The 20,418-nt window shown below is 39.5% G+C and overlaps 1 protein-coding gene across 2 annotated transcripts in view; it reads right to left on the reverse strand.

Moving 5' to 3' along the window:
* The window catches only part of LOC138759274 (putative leucine-rich repeat-containing protein DDB_G0290503), a 257,041-nt gene that overhangs the window by 79,999 nt on the left and 156,624 nt on the right, over positions 1 to 20,418 (reverse strand). For both annotated transcript variants that reach the window (XM_069929427.1, XM_069929428.1), the window contains exons 9-12: positions 16,230 to 16,337; positions 10,349 to 10,405; positions 6,858 to 6,926; positions 2,674 to 2,763 (exon numbers count right to left, since the gene is read on the reverse strand). In XM_069929427.1, coding sequence (XP_069785528.1) covers positions 2,674 to 2,763; positions 6,858 to 6,926; positions 10,349 to 10,405; positions 16,230 to 16,337 — 324 coding nt within the window. The remainder of the gene's footprint in view (positions 1 to 2,673; positions 2,764 to 6,857; positions 6,927 to 10,348; positions 10,406 to 16,229; positions 16,338 to 20,418) is intronic.

Raw genomic sequence — 20,418 nt, forward strand, 5'->3', positions numbered from 1 at the left:
CTAAAGTTCAAAGAAAGAATTACATGATTTTTTTTTTAAGGAGGGAGAAATTTGGAAAGGATTTTTTTGATTTAATTTTATTTATTTGAATGTCATTGACGGTGGATATCGAGGGACAAAGACAAGAGTACATTAAGAGGAGTTCGGCACCATGGAAATGGTAAAGATTATGGAAACAACTCATCCACCATCAGGGTATTCACATTTTTAAAGTTTTATCGAATAACACCCGACTTTAACACAAAATATTTATGGTCAGCTAAATAAATATGTGCATGAGAGAGAGTGCGCAAGTGTGAGTGTGCGTGTGAAAGTGAGAGACTGTGTGCATGAGAGTGTGTGTGTGCAAAAACATACAGTTGTGGTCATTGCACTTTTTTTTTGAATGTGCTCTCGCTCCCCCTAACATTAAAACCTGGCTACATCCCTTGTCTCTTCTCTGTAGTGAGACTCATTGTTGTTGTTGATGAGGCCAACTGTTGAGTCATCTACATACATGATGATACTGTTGGAGCTGGATCTAGTGATGCAGTTGTGGGTCAGTAGCATGAATAGGAATGGGCTGAGCACAGAGCCCTGAGGTACGCCAGTGCTCTTTTATAAATTTATTATTATTTATTTATTTTGTACTTTTAGATTAAACATCTTATTAATAGAGGACAGAAAACCGTGTATCGGGTGTACACTAACATTCCTGCTGTATGCAAGGCTGCATTTCATCCCCATCTAGGTTACTCGGATCATGTATCTGTCCTGCTAAGCCTGGTGTACAGACTGGTGGAAAAGTAAACTTGCTCAGTTCACAGGGAGATCAGGACAAGGTCGGGGGAGGAGGGTGGCGTGGGCCCCTTCAAGACTGCTTTGAGCCCATGGACTGGAGCTGTTTCAGGGAGGCGGCCACCAACAAGTCATGTAAACATAGAGGAGTAAACAAACTTAGCGACTGCCTACATCATCAAGTGCATTGAAGATGTCATTGAGATCAAATGCTTCACAACTACAGCTAACCAGAAATCATGGTTAAATGCAGAGGTCCAGGACGTTCTCAGAGCTCATGATGCTGCCTTTAAAACAGGGGATAAGATAGCATAAAGATCAGATTAACCAGCATTGAACTCTCCCGCGCAATCTGGAAGGCAAAGCAAGGATACACACAAATGATCCACAGACAGCTGTGAAACACCGGTGACATGAGGCGCATGTGGAAAGAGATCAAGACTATAATGGATTACATCAACCTTACAAGTTAAGGACAATGATGTCTCCCTTCCAGAGAGGCTGAACATCTATGAACAGTTTAATGAGAGTAACAGGATGATGCCAAAGAAAGCTCTATGTCCCCCTGATAAACGGGCCCACTGCATAGTCACGGCTGAGGAGAGAAGAACCCTATCCAAGGTGAACCCACACAAAGCGGCGTGACAAGACAACATACCTGTTCGGGTACTGACGGGTGCACAGACCAATTGATGGAGGTCTTTACGAATATCATCAATAGCTCACTGCAGAAGTCCATCGTTCCCAAAGGGTTCAAGACAGACACCATCATCCCAGTATCCAAGAGGGTGACAATAAAAGGCCTCAATGACTACCGCCCTGTGGCTCTGGCCTCCACTATTATGAAATGGTTTGAGCGCCTGATGATAGAACACATCAAAGCACACCTCCCAGCGACTCTGGACTCATTTCTATTCGCCGATAGAAGAAACCGTTCAACAAACGGTGCTATAGTCTTGTCACTTCACTCCATCCTGACCCATCTGGAGAAAAATGCTTTTTAGACAAGGTTGCTGTTCATTGACTTCAGCTTGGCCTTTAATGTGATCATTCCCCAGAAAATGATGGAGAAGATGTCCTCACTGGGACTCAACACCTCTCTCAGTAATTAGATCCAGAACTTCCTAACTGAAAGATCACAGTTTGTCAGGGTTGGTAGGAGAACATTGAACACCATCATACTGAGCACTCCTGTTCATGCCAATGACCTATTACTGTGCACGGTTTCAGAACTCCAAACGAAATGGGGCAAATGACAATTTTTCTCAAGCAAAATATTTCGGTAACAATTAGGTCTAGAGCAGTGATTCTCAACCTTCCCTTCCCATTCACTCACCACCTTAAGCAGTCTCTTACTAATCAAAGAGCACTGATGGCATAGGGATGACTTAAAGTGGTAGTGAGTAGAAAGAAAAAGGTTGCGAACCACTGGTGCAGATGAAATACCTGTCCTGCATTTGTATTGTTTCTCTGTATCTGAGTTATGTCTCGCTGTACATCTGTGTGTTTTGCACCGAGGACTGGAGAACGCTGTTTTGTAAAATCAGATGTCAACAAACTTGACTTATTGCTCAGTTTTTTCACATGACTGAAAGCTTAACAACTTTGGAGCCTAAAGAAACTTGATTAGGCCAAGGAGAAATGTGTTTTATGACTAACAATAAGGCAAATGCAAAGCTAACTACTAATCTCAGCAGAAAAATGCAATCAGCAAAATTCAGGCCTATTATTTATTGTACACATAGTCATAGCAAAGAACAGTTAATATCTGCAAAACTCAATATTGATGTGAGCCATAACTAAAGGATCAAAAGCTGTAGGACATGAGGATAATGATGCTGGATATATGCTGATTTGGGGCAAAGTTTTCAGTACTATTTAAATTTGTCAACTTACATGAATTTGGAAACCATAGTTTCGCTGGACTTGAAATTCAGTTACATTGTAGCAAGTGGATAAGTCAATTTCACCATCCAGATCTGATGCCTGGTGAATAAAAAGAGAACAATAGATCATCAATATGGTTTTTGAAATCCACACCCAAATTTGATCTAATATTAAATAATATACACATTGAGCAGTCATAAATACCAGAAAACAGTTAAATACTGAAATCACATCAGATAATCTTGAGTAATGTTCAAGTTTTTGTCTCATCAATCAGATTCTGGAATGGTTCAACCTCGGACACTGAACACTTATTTTATGGCAAGAAAATGTTGGTACATTTTTGTGTATTTAAGCACATGACAATAAGGGAAATGCTCAGCTGGTCAGGGGCTGTCTATGGAAAGAGTAACTTTGTTAATGTTTCAGGTCCAAGACCTTCATCAAACTCAGCTGGTCAAACAGTGTAATTTATGTAGCAAAGATAGATACATAACCAACGTTTTGGCTTGATGAAGGGCTCTTATGGCTCACTGTTAAGCATGGATGTCTTCATCTTGGTCATGAACCTTTGTAATTTCACTTATGTTTAAAAAAAAACCACTGGACCTTTCTACAGAAATTTAAAACCAGGCATTAGGACCCCACAAAGGAGTGCTGTGTCTCAGCTTGCTGCTCTCCTGCAAATAATGTTTCTCAAAGGTTGGAATATAATCTACCATTTATGATATGAGAGAGAGTGATAAACAGGGGACTGCATACCATTAGTTTGATATCAATAGCAATTACAATGCAACAATCAATGAAGGAAACTGTGGCAAGGCAAAGAGGAAATAAGAATGAGTAAAGTCAACATGAATTTATGAAATGAACATTTCGTAATGCTTGACATATCATTTTAGGTGATAAATAACAGAATTGGGGAAATCAGCAAATGACTTTCTGAATACAATACTGCACAATGATATTAAAAAAATTGAAAACAAAATGTGGGAGAAAGTAGAAAACTATATATTTTTTAAATTGGTGCATTATTAGAAGTGGATTGGAGTGCTGGAGTACAGACAGCTTACATAACTCCCTTTAACATCTGCATCCCACTAAATTGGCTGTTCAGTGTCCTGGGATAGGAATGGGGGCTTGGCTTTTCACACTTGACCACTCCTAACAGTGAACGCTTTAACACTTGCAAGGAACCATCCTTGGGGTGAGGACTGTTTTAAGGATGACGTCATGACACCTCGAGTGATGGTGGACCTGTCCTAAATTCTGATCAATGTGTTATGATTAATTTTGTTCAAATATAAGATCATGCCTAATTATTAAAATAATTAAGCTTTATGTACAGCACAGTATGAGCCCCTCAGTCCCTGTTGTTATTGTGCCAACCTACATAAACCTTTATAAGGGATCGTAGGAAAATGCCAGCAATAAATAGCAATAGTGGACAATTTTTAAATAGGGTGGGAAAGTTGGTGGTGCTATAGCACTCAATTTATACAGCGTGAGAAAGTTTGTAGCACTATCATGTACAATTTAAACAGTGTGGGAAAGTTGGTAGCACTATTGCGTACAATTTATAAATACCGTGGGGAAAAGTGATGGTGGACCTGCCCTCCCGGAATTCCATACGGCAGAGAAGGGGCTGTCTGCCTGGTTGCATGCATGGAGCATTCATAGAGGGGTTTCTCTGCCACACGGCATTCTGTGAAGTCAGGCCCGCCATTGCATTCCCCCCCCTCCAAAGTCTTTATAAATTATGCACTATATTTTCCCAAGCTGTTTAAAAATTGTCTGCTATTGCTATTTATCACTATTTATTTCCTCTCTCTCCCGCTGCAATTTTCCCACAGCAAAGTTTATACCTTAATTTTAATCTTTTTTTTCCTTCATGTTCCTGCATTCACACAAAATCGGGTCATTTCAATCCCACAATGCAATTACCTGTTTCACACTTGCCTGATTGTAATGAAGACGCTGGGGATTGTACCAGGGGTGGAGGCTGTCGATCCCCGGTGTGAGATGACGTCATCTGACGCCTGTGTTGAGTTTATTTTGCTTTTAGACTAGACACTTGAAAGGCCGATTGGCTGTTAATTCTTGGAATCACAAGTGTGACAGGGGCTATAAATTATATCGTTAAAATAAGGGTCAGCCATTAGGAAAAAAGATTTTTAATTTAGATGGCAATGAATCCATTACAATTCTCTGACCAAGTGCTAAGGTGATTTTGGATAATGATACAATCAGAAGTTGTGGGATTTGTAAAGGAAAATGCTACCAAGATAGAACAACAACCAAGATCTTGTTAAATTGTGGCAGAGCCCAAGGAACAGTTCAACCTCCACAGTGAGAAAACTGTCTGAAACGGTAATCAGAGACGTAAGTAACAGACGCCAAATCACTTAAGTGATCTGTTTCTTTCTGTACTCATAACTTGTAACGTCTTATTGTGAAACTTGTTTTCCTTGCATCTTTAGGCAGTTAATCACTCTTCCATTCTGAAAATGACATGATTATTTCTGCTCTAGTTTCTACCAGTTATCCAAGCCATAATCTATGCTCGGCTCTAAAGGTTATCATAGCCAAAGGGTGGTTGTGGGGACGAGGTCCAACTGCTATACAAATGCTCTTCATGGCATGCGTCTCAAACAGCCTCTGACAACAAAGTCCAACTCCTGGTCTTCACGTGTGGCATGGTTCTAATGCCTGGCAGTGTGGTCACGGACAGGAGAAGGGGCAAAGGTGGGACACTGGCACCTTGAAACAGATGGGGCTTGTAAACCACAGATGGTAACTCGTATGGGAAAGGGAAAACAATTTCAAACCTCCGTTGCCTTGTGGCTATACCCGCTTGCGGCAAAGACTTCGGGAGTAAACCCTGATGAAAAATCTAGTGTCGGTGTCCAGAAGGCAGCTGAATGCTGTTCCCAGCACTGGCATGGCAACTCCCGCGATGCTGCTGGCATCAAACTGTATTGACCATATTTTCTTTCAGCCTGCCATTAGCTTGGAGGGGAAGGGTTCCCACTGAATGACAACAGACGTTCTCTATATCAACTCTGCACTAGCTTGCACCCTGGAGAGGCCACTCCAGCTTCGCTTAAGGTGCAGTACCCATGCTCGACAAATGGAGGCCACACACACAATCCATGCTATCCACAAATTCCAATTTACCTACCCTATTAATAAGTCACAATAGAATATAGACAGGATGCAGAGTTGACTGGAGAAGTGGCAGATGAAGTTCAATCTGGATAATAAGTGAACTGGATAAGACTGAAATTATGCACTTTCGAAAGGTTGAACTTAACATGTACATGGTTAATGGCAGGATTCTTAATAGTGTGCAAGAACAGAGGGATTTGGGGATCCAAATCCATAGATATCTCAAGGTTGTCACACAAGTTGATAGGGTAGTTAAGATGGCTTATGGTCTGCTGGTCTTCATTGATCAGGAGACTGAGTTCAAGAGCCGCGAGGTAATGTTTCAGCGCTGTAAAACTCTGGTTAGGCCACACTTGGAATATTGTCTTCAGTTCTGTTCACCTCTTTACAGCAAGGATGTGGAAGGTTTGCAAAGCATGCAACAAGAGATTCCTCAGATATTGCTTGAATTGGAGAATGTGTCTTGTGAGGGAAGGCTGACAGAGCTTGAGCTATTCTCTTCAGACCAAAGAGGAATGAGACATGACTTAGTTTAGGTGTACAAAGCTATGCTGGGCAGCCAACACCTCTTTCAGCAGCAAGTACTAGAGGACATGTGTACATGGTAAAGGAAAGAAATTTTATGGGAAATGTCAAGAAGTAAGTTTTGTTTGTTTTTTTTTTAAATGGAGTAGTGGGTGCCTGGGGTTGTGGCAGAAGCTGGTATAATAGGGCTATTTAAAAGACTTAGACACATCGATTCAAGAAAAATGGAAGGTTATCGGTGTGAGGGAGGGAAAGTTTAGTTTGTTGCATCAGCTTATATAGACTGGTACAACTTCATGTACTGCAATGCTCTATATTTAATTAACTACATAGCCTGTTTTTTCTTCTTATACATGTTCAAATTAAAGCTGATATAAAATGGTCTACAAGTGCTTATTTACCTAATTTTTAAACAGAAAATGCAATGATCATACACACAACTGCTGCTAAATTAAGTATAGGAGTTTTCTATCACTGGTTTCTGCATAAATTCCACTTACATCCTCAGCAATTGAATCCTTGTAGTAACGGAGGCTATGGTCAGTCAGGACAAACCAGTATTTCTTCCACTGAAAAATTTAAAAAAAAAACAAATTGAAGAAATAAACTGAAATACCTGCAGAAAGAGCTCATTTTGTTTATTCAAAAATAGTTTGTCGTCATTAGACATTAGAAACAAATCAACTATTAACATTCAGAACTGGACAATATATACTCAAGATGTTCTTGCTTTTCCTGGATGGTTCTACTAAAAGGCAGGGACTCGCTGTGTCAGCACAAATGAAGCTAACTCTCATGTTGGTACTGCATGCAATAATCATATTGCCCAATTTTGGGATAAAACTTAATACCAAAAAATGTATGAGTATTTTGTTTCCTTTTTACTCCATATGGTAACAATTCATTAAGAAATGGCTCTGGAAGCACTTGTTGCCTGCAAATTTTGACCATGCAGCATTTTTTAAAAAAATATTTTAAAACCACATCCATATTTTTTAAAATCCTTCTCTCCCTTTCCCCCTCCACCCACCCACCCCCTCAGAATATCATAAGAAAGAAAAAAAGAAAAGAAAGAAAAGAGAGTCAAAAAGAAATATAAATTCTCAATACTAACAATAAATGGAGCTGGGGGGGGGGGGGGGGTTACCAACAGGATAGGCAATAATCCATAAAAGGGCCCCATGCCATCTTTGATGGCATATCTTTTTCTAAGCCTAAACAAGACATAATATCATTTTACCTGAGTGTGGTGCGACCTATCTTTCAATGTAGATATGCCAATAAAGATTCAATGGAAAGATAGCACTCCACCTACACAGACAATAGTTAAAGATATTATGTCTTGTTTAAGCTTAGAACAAATTAGATATGCTATATTTTCCATTCCAAATATGGAAAAAACATTTAATTACTTCAAAAAATACTTCAGAGTCACAATGCAATATTGAAGTGTGCAGCAGATTGCCTGTATGTTATTTATTTGAACCTCCAGAAGTTCATTGATGAAGCCTGTTCTGAGACATGAGCAGCAGAATGTATTGCTTGAGGACCAGAAGAGCTGGGAATACCCTCTTTGGTAGGATGTAACCAAAGGCATGTTGCAAGTCTTCATGTAGGGTCCCCACCTTCTTACAATGTTCATGACAACTTGGAATATATCCAAGTTTGTGGAGATGCAAAGAAAGTTGACATGTAAACAGCACAGAAGGAACCAAGTTACTGAATTATAAATATAGAGCAAAACTCTGGTAAATTGATTTCAATGCAAGACAATGCAACTCCTTTTGACTTGAAAGCTTATATGAAGAAAAGCTAGAACAATTTGCAGAGGGAGGACGGTCTTGAAATCCAATGCATACTATTAATTAAAAATGTCATGAGAAAATACAGCAAATAATTAAAGATTCTGAATGAAATGCCAGCCTTTATAATTGGAGGACTAGAGTGAGGGGGAAAAAAATTACTTTGCAGCAATCAATGCTCCAGTTGAACCACCACAAAGTACATTTTTGTGTGCCAGAAATGTCCTCTGAAGAAATACAATTCAAATTTACCAATGGATTCAAAGGATTAAATTGGAAAGTGGGAGATAACACAAATTAGAATGGAATTCTCTGAACAGAAGAAGGTTTGGGTGATTTGATTAATATTTCAAGATCACAAATAATAGTAAAGAAATCTGGGACCATCAATCCTTTCTGGATGTATTTTCACCCTGGAATTCTTCTTGAACAATGTAACTGATAATAGATCAAATGCCATTTTTAAACTTAACTGCTATGGGAGCTGTGAATGAAATTAAGCTCCTCGACTCAGTTGAATCTTGCCTTGATATATCAATAAGCCACCCAACACTCATTTTGAACATCCAACCAACATGAATGAAAATGATGTTGCAACTTGGTGCTTAAATAGTGCCTTTGTAGTAAGCAAGTTACTGATGATTTGCAGCTACTGATTGAGAGGAGACTGACAGGGTAAAGATTGGCCAGAATAAATTTGCCCCTTTCAGGTCTGAAGCAAAAAGACTTTGTTTGCATTGAATTCTGTTGCCAAAGAGGTAATAATTGAACCAACTTCTAAATTATTGGTTATATGCCAATATAACTGCAGCTATTTAGAAAATAATGCTGGAAGTCTGCCATAATATACCACGTCAAAAACAAAGACATCAATTTTGTTGTTCCTTGAAGTTCATTTATGATCATCCGCCTGCACATGTACAACCAGACTTTCTCTGGACCATGTTGCACACACAATAAACAGCACATTTTAAAATAAAAATCACACACACTATATTACACACATACACACACATATAAAATATATACTAAAATATTTTGGAATAATTTACTCATTTCATTTAGAGATCCAAGGTTACAGGATACCATTCATCAATCTCACAGCCTGCAAGAAGCAGCCAGTCAGTCAGTCCTGATTTTGATGCTCCTCTAACTTCTTTTTGATGGTAGGTCCAAGATACCTTCAATTAATTATACTTAATACCTAAATAACTGAATCGAATTTACATTTTATTTTGGTTCTGACCAAAAGAATATATTCAACTGTTTTTCACTTAAATATTTGCCAACAATTTATATTGAGGACAGAAATATTCCTCTTCCTATTTACCCCTTGATCATCCACCATCCATGCATGAGTGGTGGCAAGAGTTGTATTTAGATATTTAAGTTGTGTTTTTTTCAGGATTTATAATTTTTTAAAAATTAAACTGTGTGAATAAACCTTGGAAGTCATGGTTTAAAATTCCCCAGAGTTGAAGGAAATGTATTTTATTTCAACAGTCAATCTAGTCCTAATTGACTGCAATTGAGAGAAAAAAATCAAATAACTACAGGTGCTGGAAATCTGTATAAATATAAAATACTGGAAACACTAAGCACATTAGGCAACATCTGTGGAAAGAGAAAACAGGTCAACATTTCATGTCAAAGACTCTTCATTGGATCAATTATTTTATTCCATGTAACATCACTTTCTTTTGTACATTCAGTGCAATGCTCAAGATCTTTCTTCTATAGAATATTCTAACATCTGGAGGGAAAATAAACTCAGTTGACCAGTTTGAAATAGTCAAATAGATTAATATTTCCTATTATCTGAAATGACACAACATATTACATTATATCTATTCTCCAGTTAATTTTAATCATCACCTAGGTCTGACATGACTCAATTTGACAGGAACCATGAAGGTGGAATATCAATTAAGAAATTAAACAATGAAAAGTGCATTTATGGAAAAAGTGATGCTGGCAGAAGTATAAATTGTAACAAAGTGACCTCACCAAAACAAATTCTGCATACAAAGAACTTCCATGTGCTTCCTAGTTAGAGACAAATATTCTAAAATTTACTTATGTGAAGCTCATAACAAATGATAGGCAACATGGAGCTTCAAATCAGCAGAATTTCACATTGAAATATAGTATGCACTGAAAAATAAAGCAAAATTATAAACCCTTCTTACCTGGCCTGTTTCATCAAGCTTTACCATCCATCCTTTCTTAAAATTCAACAGATCTGGCTAAAAGAAAACAAAAATTAGAAGATCAGAACAAATCAAATCAGACTCCAAATGCTCAGACATCAGTAACATTCAAGATCAAAACATTCTAGTTGAAATAAAAACAAAATTCTTGAAATATCAGTCAGGAAGTTTCAATGATGAAGCTTACATGGAAAAGGCTGCTTTTTCAACAGTTGCTGACTGAATGGCTTGCCAGCGTTTCTGCTTTCAATTGAGTACATTTAGGTTAAACACAACATATTTTTGGACAACCAGAGGATATGGAAATCAGACGTGAATGTGGTTGAGAGTCAGGATCACCCATGACCAATATATTATGGTTTAGAAGAATGGGTAATGATCTCACTGAAACACACAAGATCCAGACAGGAATTGATAGGATACACCCAGAGCCTTCTCTGCAAAATGTCTCAGGAATCATTTACTATCACTCACTTGTCTCTGCTTTTATGTCATACTGCAAATGATCCTGTAAATTCCACAGGACTCAATTTTGCTCATTCCATCTGAAAATCCATGTAAAGGGTCTCCACTGCTTCCTTTTATTAACCTTAATGTGGCAGTTATGTAAAACTATGGTTAGGCTGCTCTTGGAGTACTGTGTAAAATTCTGGTTACCCCATTCCAGAAAGGATGTGGATGCTTTGAGAAGGATACAAAAGAAACTTACTTGGATGCTGCCTGTGAGAATATGGATTTTCCCCCATGTTAAAAATATTACAAAAGAGGGAAACTTCAAAGGAGGCGTGTGGACAATTTTTTGCCAAGAATGAGCTACCAGAGATAGTGGTGGAACAGGCATGATAGTAGCATTTAAGAGGCTTCTAGGTCCACCAACAAGTATGCAAGAAATGGAGGGATATGGATCAAGTACAAAAATAAGAGTTTATTTTAATTTGGCATTATTTCATTGCAGACATTGTGGGTCAATGAGCCTGCTCCTGCGCTGTACAGTTCTGTGTTCTATTACCTTATCAAATAAATATAATCAAGTTTGTCATACACTGTTCATCTTCAACAAATCTGTGCTGGCTCTCCTTAACCAATCTTTTCCTCATGCATAGTAACATTTTCCCAAATTGTCCCTGAATGCTTACACAACCAAAGATCAATTGACCACTTTGCAATTGCCCAAAATATCCTTACAATACTTTTGAAACAGATCGCTGCTTTGTCATTTTCCCTTGCTTTCCTTGTACAGTAAAATCCCCATTATCCAGCATTCAGTCAACCAGAAACTCAAACAACTGGGAAAAAAAGTTAATAAATAAATTGCATTTTTCTAAAATAAATAAAGTTTTAAATAAAACTTTAAAACTGTGAAAATAAATGTTCTCCGAAGAAACATCGCAACCCCTTGGGAGCATTGTGTAATTAGTTCTAATTTGGTGTCTTTTTATTTAATTATGCTATCTCGAATCAGAATTTATTTCATGAATAGGTCACAAAATTCTTTGTTTTGCAGCAAGATTATAGATGCAAATATTGTTGGAAATTATATTTACAAAATAAATAACAATACAAAAGAAGAGGAAATGAGGTAGTGTTTGTGAATCATTGACCATTTGGAAATCCGATGGCAGAGGGGAAAGAGCTGTTAACGCTTGGGTGTTTGTCTTCAGGCTCCTGCAGCTCCTTCCTGATGTTAACAATGAGAAGAGGGCAAGGCCTGGGTGGTAGAGTCCTGGAGGATAGAAGCTGCTTCCTAAAGATGCTATCTCTTCATCAACTACAACTTAGCCTTCTAGATATCCTCAATGGAGTGAAGTCTGGTGCCCATGATGGAACTGGCCAAGTTCACAACTCAGAATCAGGGTTTATTGTTATGAACAAGTAAGAAAATTTGGTATTTTGCGACAGTATCATAGTGCAAACATACATATTGTAACTATCTTACGACAATAATATAAAAAATAAAATAATAATAGTGCTTGAAAAGTAAGGGAGTGTCTTTGGTTCATTGAATTTTCAGGAAATTGATGGAAGCAGGGAAGATGTCGACCTTGTGCCGCTGAGTGCTCGTCTTTGGGCTCCTGTATCTTTTGCCCAAATGATAGCAAAGTGAAGAGGGCATGGCCTGGATGGTGGGGATCTTTGAGGATAGAGGCTGCTTTTTAAAGACAGTGCCTCATGTTGATATCCTCGATGAAGTCTGGTGCCTGTGATGTCGCAGGCCAAGTTAACAACCCTCTGGTGTTTATTCTTGTGCTGTGAGTTGGTGCTTCCATACCAGGCAGTGATTCCACCAGCCAGAATGCTCTCCACGGTACACATGTAGAAGGTTACAAGAGTCTTCCATAACATACCAAATCTCCTAAGACACCTCACAAAGTCTAGCCTCTGGTGAGCCTTCATTGTGATTGCATCAAAGTGGAGGCTCCAGGACAGATCCTCGAAGATGTTGAAGCCAGGAATTTGAAGTTCTTGACCCTCTCCACTATTGAGCCCTCGATGAGAACTGGGTCGTGTTCCCCTTACTTCCTCCTGGTCCACAAACATCTCCTTGGTTTTGCTGATGTTGAGCGCAAGGTTGTTGTTGTCGTTACATCATTCATCGAATTGACCTGTCTCCCTCCTGTTCGCTTCCTCTTTGCCATTTGTGATTCTGCTGACAACTGTGGTGTCATTGGCAAACTTGTAGATGGGATTGGAATTTTGCCTGGCCACACAGTCATGCGTGTATAACAAGTAGAGCAATGGGCTAAGAATGCATCCTTGGGATGTACCCGTGTTGATGATCAGTGAGAAAGATACGTTGTTTCCAATTCGTACTGACTGTAGTCTTCCAATGAGAAAGTCAACCATCCAGTCGCAGAAGGGGATACAGAGGTATAGAGTTTGCAGCTTGTTGGCCAGCACTGAGGGAATAATGGCATTGAAGGCTAAGTTGTAGTTGATGAAGAGCAGCCCTATGTATGAATTGCTGTTTTCGAGATGATCCAGAGGTGAGTGGAGAGCCAACGATATTGCATCTGCTGTGGAGTGATTGTGACAATGGGTGAATTGCAGTGGGTCCAGATCTTTACTCAGGCACATGTTAATTCTGGCTACGACCAGCCTTTCAAATCATTTCATCACAGTAGAAGTCAGTGCTACTGGGCGGTAGATGTTGAAGCAGCCCATGTTACTCATCTTCGATATCGGGATGATAAAGCTGGTGGGAACCTCTGACTACAACAAAGAGAGGCTGAAAATATCTGTAAACACTCTGGCTAGTTGATTGGCGCAGATTTTCAGTACCCTGCCAAGTACGCCGTCAGGGCCTGATGCCTTGCGAGGGTTCACCCTCTTGAATAATGTTCTGACATTGCCCTCAGCAGCAGATATCACAGGGTGCTCAGCCTTTTCAGTGATTCTAGTAGGCACTGTTTGGTTCTTATTCTCAAAGCAGGCATAGAAGATGTTCAGCTCATCGGGTAGTGAAACATAGCAGCCATCTATAGTGTTTGCCTTTGCTTTGTTGGCAGTAATGATCTACACTCCCTGCCATAACTGGCGTGAATTGCCACTTTGCTTCAGAGAAGGCCTTCCACAGGTTGTACCTGGACTTCTTGAAAAGATCTTGATCCCCGGCCTTAAATGCCCTTGTTCACACCCTCAGCAGGTTCCAAATTCTCGGATTCATCCAGGGCTTCAGGTTGGGGAACACCCAGTATGTGCGCGTGGGCACACACTCACCCATGCAGGTCTTAATGAAGTCGGTGACACCCTTTGCATTTTAAGTCAAGTCTATGGATGATCTCTTGAAGATGTTCCAGTCCACTGATTCAAAGTAGTCCTGAAAATGCTGCTCCAGCTCCCTCGACCATATCTTCGCTGTCTTCACCACTGATTCTGTGGTCTTCAGTCTCTGTTTGTACATCGGGAGTAGAAGTACAGCCAGGTGATCAGGCTTGCCAAAGCGTGGTCGTGCTATGGTTTGGAACGCATTTTTCATGGTGGTGCAGTAGTGGTTCCCCTGGTCTCGCATATGACGTGTTGATGGTAGTTTGTCAGAGACTTCTTCGGTTTGACCTGATTGAAGTCTCCCACCATCATCAGAAAGGCATCAGGATGTGCTTTCTCATGGCTGTTTACAATACTGCTCAGTCCCTCCAGTGTCAGCCTGAGGCAAAAGGTACACTGCAACCAGGATGATGGCGGTGAACTCCCTCGGCAGGTAGAAACACCCAGCTATTCCAGGTGAGGGGGGAGCAGGACTGGGACATGACCATCATGTCTGTGCACCATGATGAATTGATGATGACACAAATGCTGCCTCCCCTAGTTTTTCTAGACACCGTGTTCAATCAGTGTGATGAAGAGTGTAGCCCTTGGGCTGCAGTGCAATGTCTGGAATGTCCACGTGCAGCTATGTTTCCATGAAACACATCAGGCAGCACTCCCTGATGTCTCTCCAATGTTGAAGTCTGGCTTGGAGTTCATCAAGTTTGTTCTCCAAGGATTGTATGTTGGCCAGGAGGATGGCAGGGAGCAAAAGCCTCAGGTCCCAGCGTCTCACCTTGACCTGTAGCACCCCCCTCTGCGTACACATGATTGGGTCTTCTTTACCTGGTTTGTGAGTCCGCTGCTGGAATTTTTGCTGTACTTGCTTGACCTGTTTAGGGGTCCCTTGGCCTGATGGTGACTGGTAATTCTGCCAATTCCATCTTAGGACCTCCATGCTGTATTGAAAATTTGATTTTATGTTTCTTTATTTTTGTTTGATTTTTAGGATATTTGTTCATTCCTGTCAGAGCTCCTCGCAAAGAGATGCCGCTGTATGGCGCCATTTTGTCATAAAAATGACAACATATTCTTTTAATGTGTATTCTTTTAATTAAATGTATTAATTTTAAAATGTATTCCCGTACTCTTTTCCTGTTCTGTGCATTGGCACCTCCATACCATAGAATGATGCAACCAGTCAGAATGCTCTCCACACCTGCAGAAATTGATTGCATCAACATGGGATATTAACACCCAGGAATTTGAATTTCTTAACCCTGCTGACTCCTTGATGATGAGTGGTTTGTGTTCTCCTGAATTCCCCCCCTGAAGTCAGTTCCTTAGTTTTGCTAACAATGAGTGTGCAAGGTTGTCCTTGTGACACCATTGAACTAGCAGATCTATCTCACTCCTGTAGCTTTTCTCATTGCTATCTGTGATTCTGCTGAGGACTGTGGTCATTGACAAATCTGGAGATGGCATTTGAATTGTGCTTAGCCACTGTCATGGGTGTAGAGCAAGTACAGCAGTGGGCCAATCATGCATACTTAAGGTGCGTCTGTGTGGATTGTCAATGAGGAAGAGACTTTTTCAATTCATACCGATTGTGGTTTTCCGACGAGGAAGTCAAGGATCCAGTTGCAGAAGGCAGGGCAGAGGCACAAGTTTTGTAGCTTGTTGACTGATACTAAGGGTATGATGATGTTGAAAACTGTGCTGTAGTTGATGTATATGCTACTGTTGTCCAAGTGATCCAGGGCTGCAGCAGAGCGATTGTGGCAGTAGGTGAATTCCAGTGGGTCCAGATCTTTACTTAAATACGAATTAATTCAGGCCATAACCAATCTCTCAAAGTATTTCACGACAGGAGATGTGAGTGCTACTGGACAATAGTCATTGAGACAGCTTAAGTCAACCTTTTGAAGAACTTTATTTTCATTTTAAAAATAATCTAATTAATTCAACACAACTTTTTTTTACACTAATACCATATACTATGGTCTTCCTACTATTCAAAACTATTAATTTGGCTCAAATAATTATTACTTCTGGACTGTGGCATAATTTAAACATAAAAATGTAACAATTGGTAGGCAAGAAAGACAAACTTTACCGTCATTATGGATTCAGTGGTCCTTCTGTCAAGGGATTTTGCGCGCCGAAGAGGTGGTACAACAGAAGAATGAAAGTGTTGCTCTCTGACAGATTCTTTTTTTATTTCCTTCAAAGAGGAAAAATATAAAGTAAAATTAAATGTAGCTTTAATTTAGACATCTTCATGATTTAAAAAAACATGAATTGATCAGAATTTGATTACACCAGATTCAAGAAGAAATGGGAATTGCTGTAAACATTCAGTAATCAGGCATCATTTGTGGAAAGAGAAACAGTCATCATTTCAGGTCAAAGGCCCGATGTCAGAATTGAAGGGTCTTTGACCCAATATATTAAGTGCCAAGTGACATGTTAACTGCTTCCAGTTCCCCAGCATTTTGATTTTCATTTGATGGACAAATTGTTCTGTATGTTAAATGCTGTAACAATACAAATAAAATGTTCCTCATCCTATAAAGTGATCTACACACACACACACACACACACACACACACACACACACACACACACACACACACACACACACACACACACACACACACACACACACACACACACCATATTTGCCGCTGTCTCTCTGGGAAATACTAAGCACAGGTTATTACAAATGAATGACCTACAAGTTCTGAAACAAATGAAGAAAACAAGTCACTCAGGGATATTGAATTTAATATCAAGTCTGGAAGACTACAATGTCACTACACAGAAGACAAGATGCTGCTCCTCAACTTTTCTTGGGGCATTGCCATAAGACTGCTGGAGGCCACACCCAGATAAGACAGAGTTGGGGTGAATGGAAAACTGAAGTGATAAGATGATAAGAAGCTCTAAATTAGTGGTTTTCAAATTGCCCCCTTAAACTCATATTCCACCTTAAGTAATCCCTATGCCATAAGTGCTTTGTGATTGGTAAGGGATTGCTTAAGGTGGTATGTGAGTGGAAAGAAAAAGTTTTGAAAACAACCTAATTGACTTGTTTTGTGCAGTTTCATAACTCCAAAGGAAATAGGCCAATGACAATTTTTCTCAAACAAAATATTTCATAACAATTGGGGCCAGAGCAATGGTTCTCAACCTTCCTTTCCCACTCAAATCCCACTTTAAGCAATCCCTTACCAACCACAGAGCACATGGCATAGGGATTGCTTAAGGTGGAATGTGAGTTATGGGGGGCAGTTTGAAAACCACGGCTCTAAATCAACAAGGTGGACTGAGAGCAGTTGTTCCACAAACCAGCCATCCAATCAGTAATCAGTGTCTTCGGTGCAGAAGAGACAACACTGAGCAACAAATCAAGTACATTAGAAGGACTGCTTTGGAATCTGGATGATAGACTGGAACTAAAAAGACAGGTTTTGCAATTCCTGCAGTGGCTTGTATAAAGGTTGTGGAGATTTAAGTATAGTCCCGAGAGAGATAGGAACAGCCCTATCAGAATGCAACAGAGGTGGCAAAGCAAGAATGTATTTGGCGGTGGAACCTCGCTGAAGTTGACGGAAATTGTGAATGTAGAAGCTAATGGGGCACAAAGTTGGGGACCTCTATTCTTTTGTCTCGGTGAAATAGGTGAGATTCAATCAAATACTGTGAGAATTATGGCAGAGGGAATGTCATGACTCAGGGAAGACCACTTCTCAGACTATTCCATGTTGAAAGTCTCATGATTGTAGTAGAAACTGAATGGTGTTCTTACTGGAGACAGGATGGCAAGAAGAGAAAGTTACAGATAAAGATGGAATACATGATCCAGAGACAAATGTTCGGCTTAAATACCAACAAGAGAACCAAGCTGATAACAAAAGAATGAAAAGGGAAGTATAAATGAAGATGCAAACATAAGAAACAATAGCTGGTAACATATACCTGTACCAGAATGAAAAGCTGTTCTCTATAGATATATAAATAGAAGTAAACGAAGTACATGTAGATGCAGCACATGTAGAGCCTATTAAGGACAAAAATTAGAAATTATATGTAGATACTGAGGGTGTTAAGTTACTAAATGAATACTCTGCAGCTGTCTTTCCAGGGAAGAGAGTGCTTTTAGACTGAGGGAGGAGACACATTAAAAATTGACAAATATTAGAAGTTGGCTAAACTTGACACAGCACTAAATGAAATTTATCCTATGATTTTAAATAAAACAAAAAAAGGGAGGCACTTGAAGGGTAACTGACTGTTTCCTTTCACTGCTCTTTGGATATGCATGGTACCAGAGAATTGAATGCAGCACATTTTCTTTTCCAAAAAAGGCAGTATGGTATGCAACTTAAGCTCAGTTAGTTTAATTTCAGTTGTGGAAAAGTGCTTACAAATATTTTTTGGGGGCCAAGTTAAGTCTCCTGGAGGAAAAAGGATTAAAGCAAGCTAGCATGGATCTTTTGAAATGGCGTAATCCAATTGAAACAACTTGATAGCATTTGTTGATGAATAACAGATATTGTTCACAAGGGCAATGCAATTCATGCAGTGTGCATGAACTTTAAGGCTTTTGAGGTCTTCAAAGTTGAAGTAAAAGGGAGATTCGTAACATGGATGCAAAGTAGTAGTACAAAGTCATGATGAATGGTTCTTCAAACTGGAGGAAGGTGAATGGTGGAGATTGTGAGAAACATTGGCATTATTCTGAACTGCAAGAGATTGGTGACATATTGAATCAGATGTAAACAGGCAGCTTTCTATGGAGAAATCTGAGGGGAAATTTCCTGAAATGATGGATCTGGACAGAGTGGACAGCGTGAGAATGTTCCCTTTGATGGCAAAGTTGAATACTAAAGGTCACATATAAGAAAGGGAAATGAATGACAAATACATGAGATTGAAATCTGTAATGTGTGGAGGAGGTGGATTCTATGGCGACCTTCAAGGCCACAGAGAATAGGCTCGTGGTTGGAATTGCAGAACTGCTCTGGCTGAGACCGTCATGGACATCCTGGGCTGAATGACGTAAACAGCATTGTAACCATTCGATGACTCTAAAACTTTGAGTGAATTCAATTTCACTGACTTTCCTTTAATTTAAACGGGAATATGAAATGACTCTTTATGTACTTATTATTTCAACATAGTTCAAAGTTTGTATCTAACTCAGCGGGGAGAAATAAAGAGAATGTTAATGAAACACAGATGCACTGAAACCCAGGGCTAGAAACAATGTTTTGTGACCAAATACAGCTCCAGATTACATCAGCAGTTAAACAGTCCATTTTTTGGCCATGGTTATTTACAGCAAAATATTGTTGCAAAAAATATTTTTCCCAGCTTCATTCCAATGAATTTCCTTACCATGTGATTTTTTTTGGCCTAAAAGTGTACAGTCCATATACAGTATATTTAGATGTATGCAATCATTGGGACCTTTGCTCCAAAGCTGAAACATCATAAAATCATCTCTGATGGAGCAGCAAAGGTTGCCATCCAGCCTCATCATTATTAGCAAATCCAATTAGTCTCATTTCCCTTGCTCTTTTCCCAGAGACACTATATATTTTCTTTTCTGCATTTATTAAATGTGCTGCTGAACATGAATCATGAATCTGTTCCTAAAATCCTTCTTAAGGTATGCACCCCAAGTCACAATCTGCTGGGTACTTTCAGAAGGGAGTTGGATAAGTATTTCACATGAAAGAATTTGCATAGCCGTGTAAAGAAGGCAAAGGATTGAGATTTGTTGCAATGGGCTGGTTAAAATTAAAAGACCTCCGTTAATGATGTATGCATTCAGTAAATTAAAACAAAACATGAGGCAAGGTTATTTACAAGCTATTATTTTACAAATCTCCTCCCCAAATTCCACTACACAAAAGTCTGGAGAGACCATGATTGAAGTAAGAGCACAATGCTGGAGAAATTCAGCAGGTCAAACAAGTGTACTTTATATAGCCCTGGCAGACGCACTATTTCACCCAGCTCTCATCTCACCAAAGCAAGATTCATCTGCACTTTCTTCTATTTAACGTAGTTCATTTGCGTTCACACTGTGGTTTCCTTTACACTGGAGAGAACAAATGTAGATCGAGTGATTGCTTTGTTCAGTCCACAGGAGCCACCAAACTTTGCTTTGCCAACTAATTCTCTACCTCATTCTGACCTATCGGTCTGTGGTTTTCTTTATTATTACACCAAGGCTCAATGTCGGCTTGTAGAACAGCAAATAGTCTTCAGTTTGGGGATATTGCAGCTCTCTG

Source organism: Narcine bancroftii, chromosome 3 (genome assembly GCF_036971445.1).
Source record: "Narcine bancroftii isolate sNarBan1 chromosome 3, sNarBan1.hap1, whole genome shotgun sequence".
Classification (NCBI taxonomy): domain Eukaryota; kingdom Metazoa; phylum Chordata; class Chondrichthyes; order Torpediniformes; family Narcinidae; genus Narcine; species Narcine bancroftii.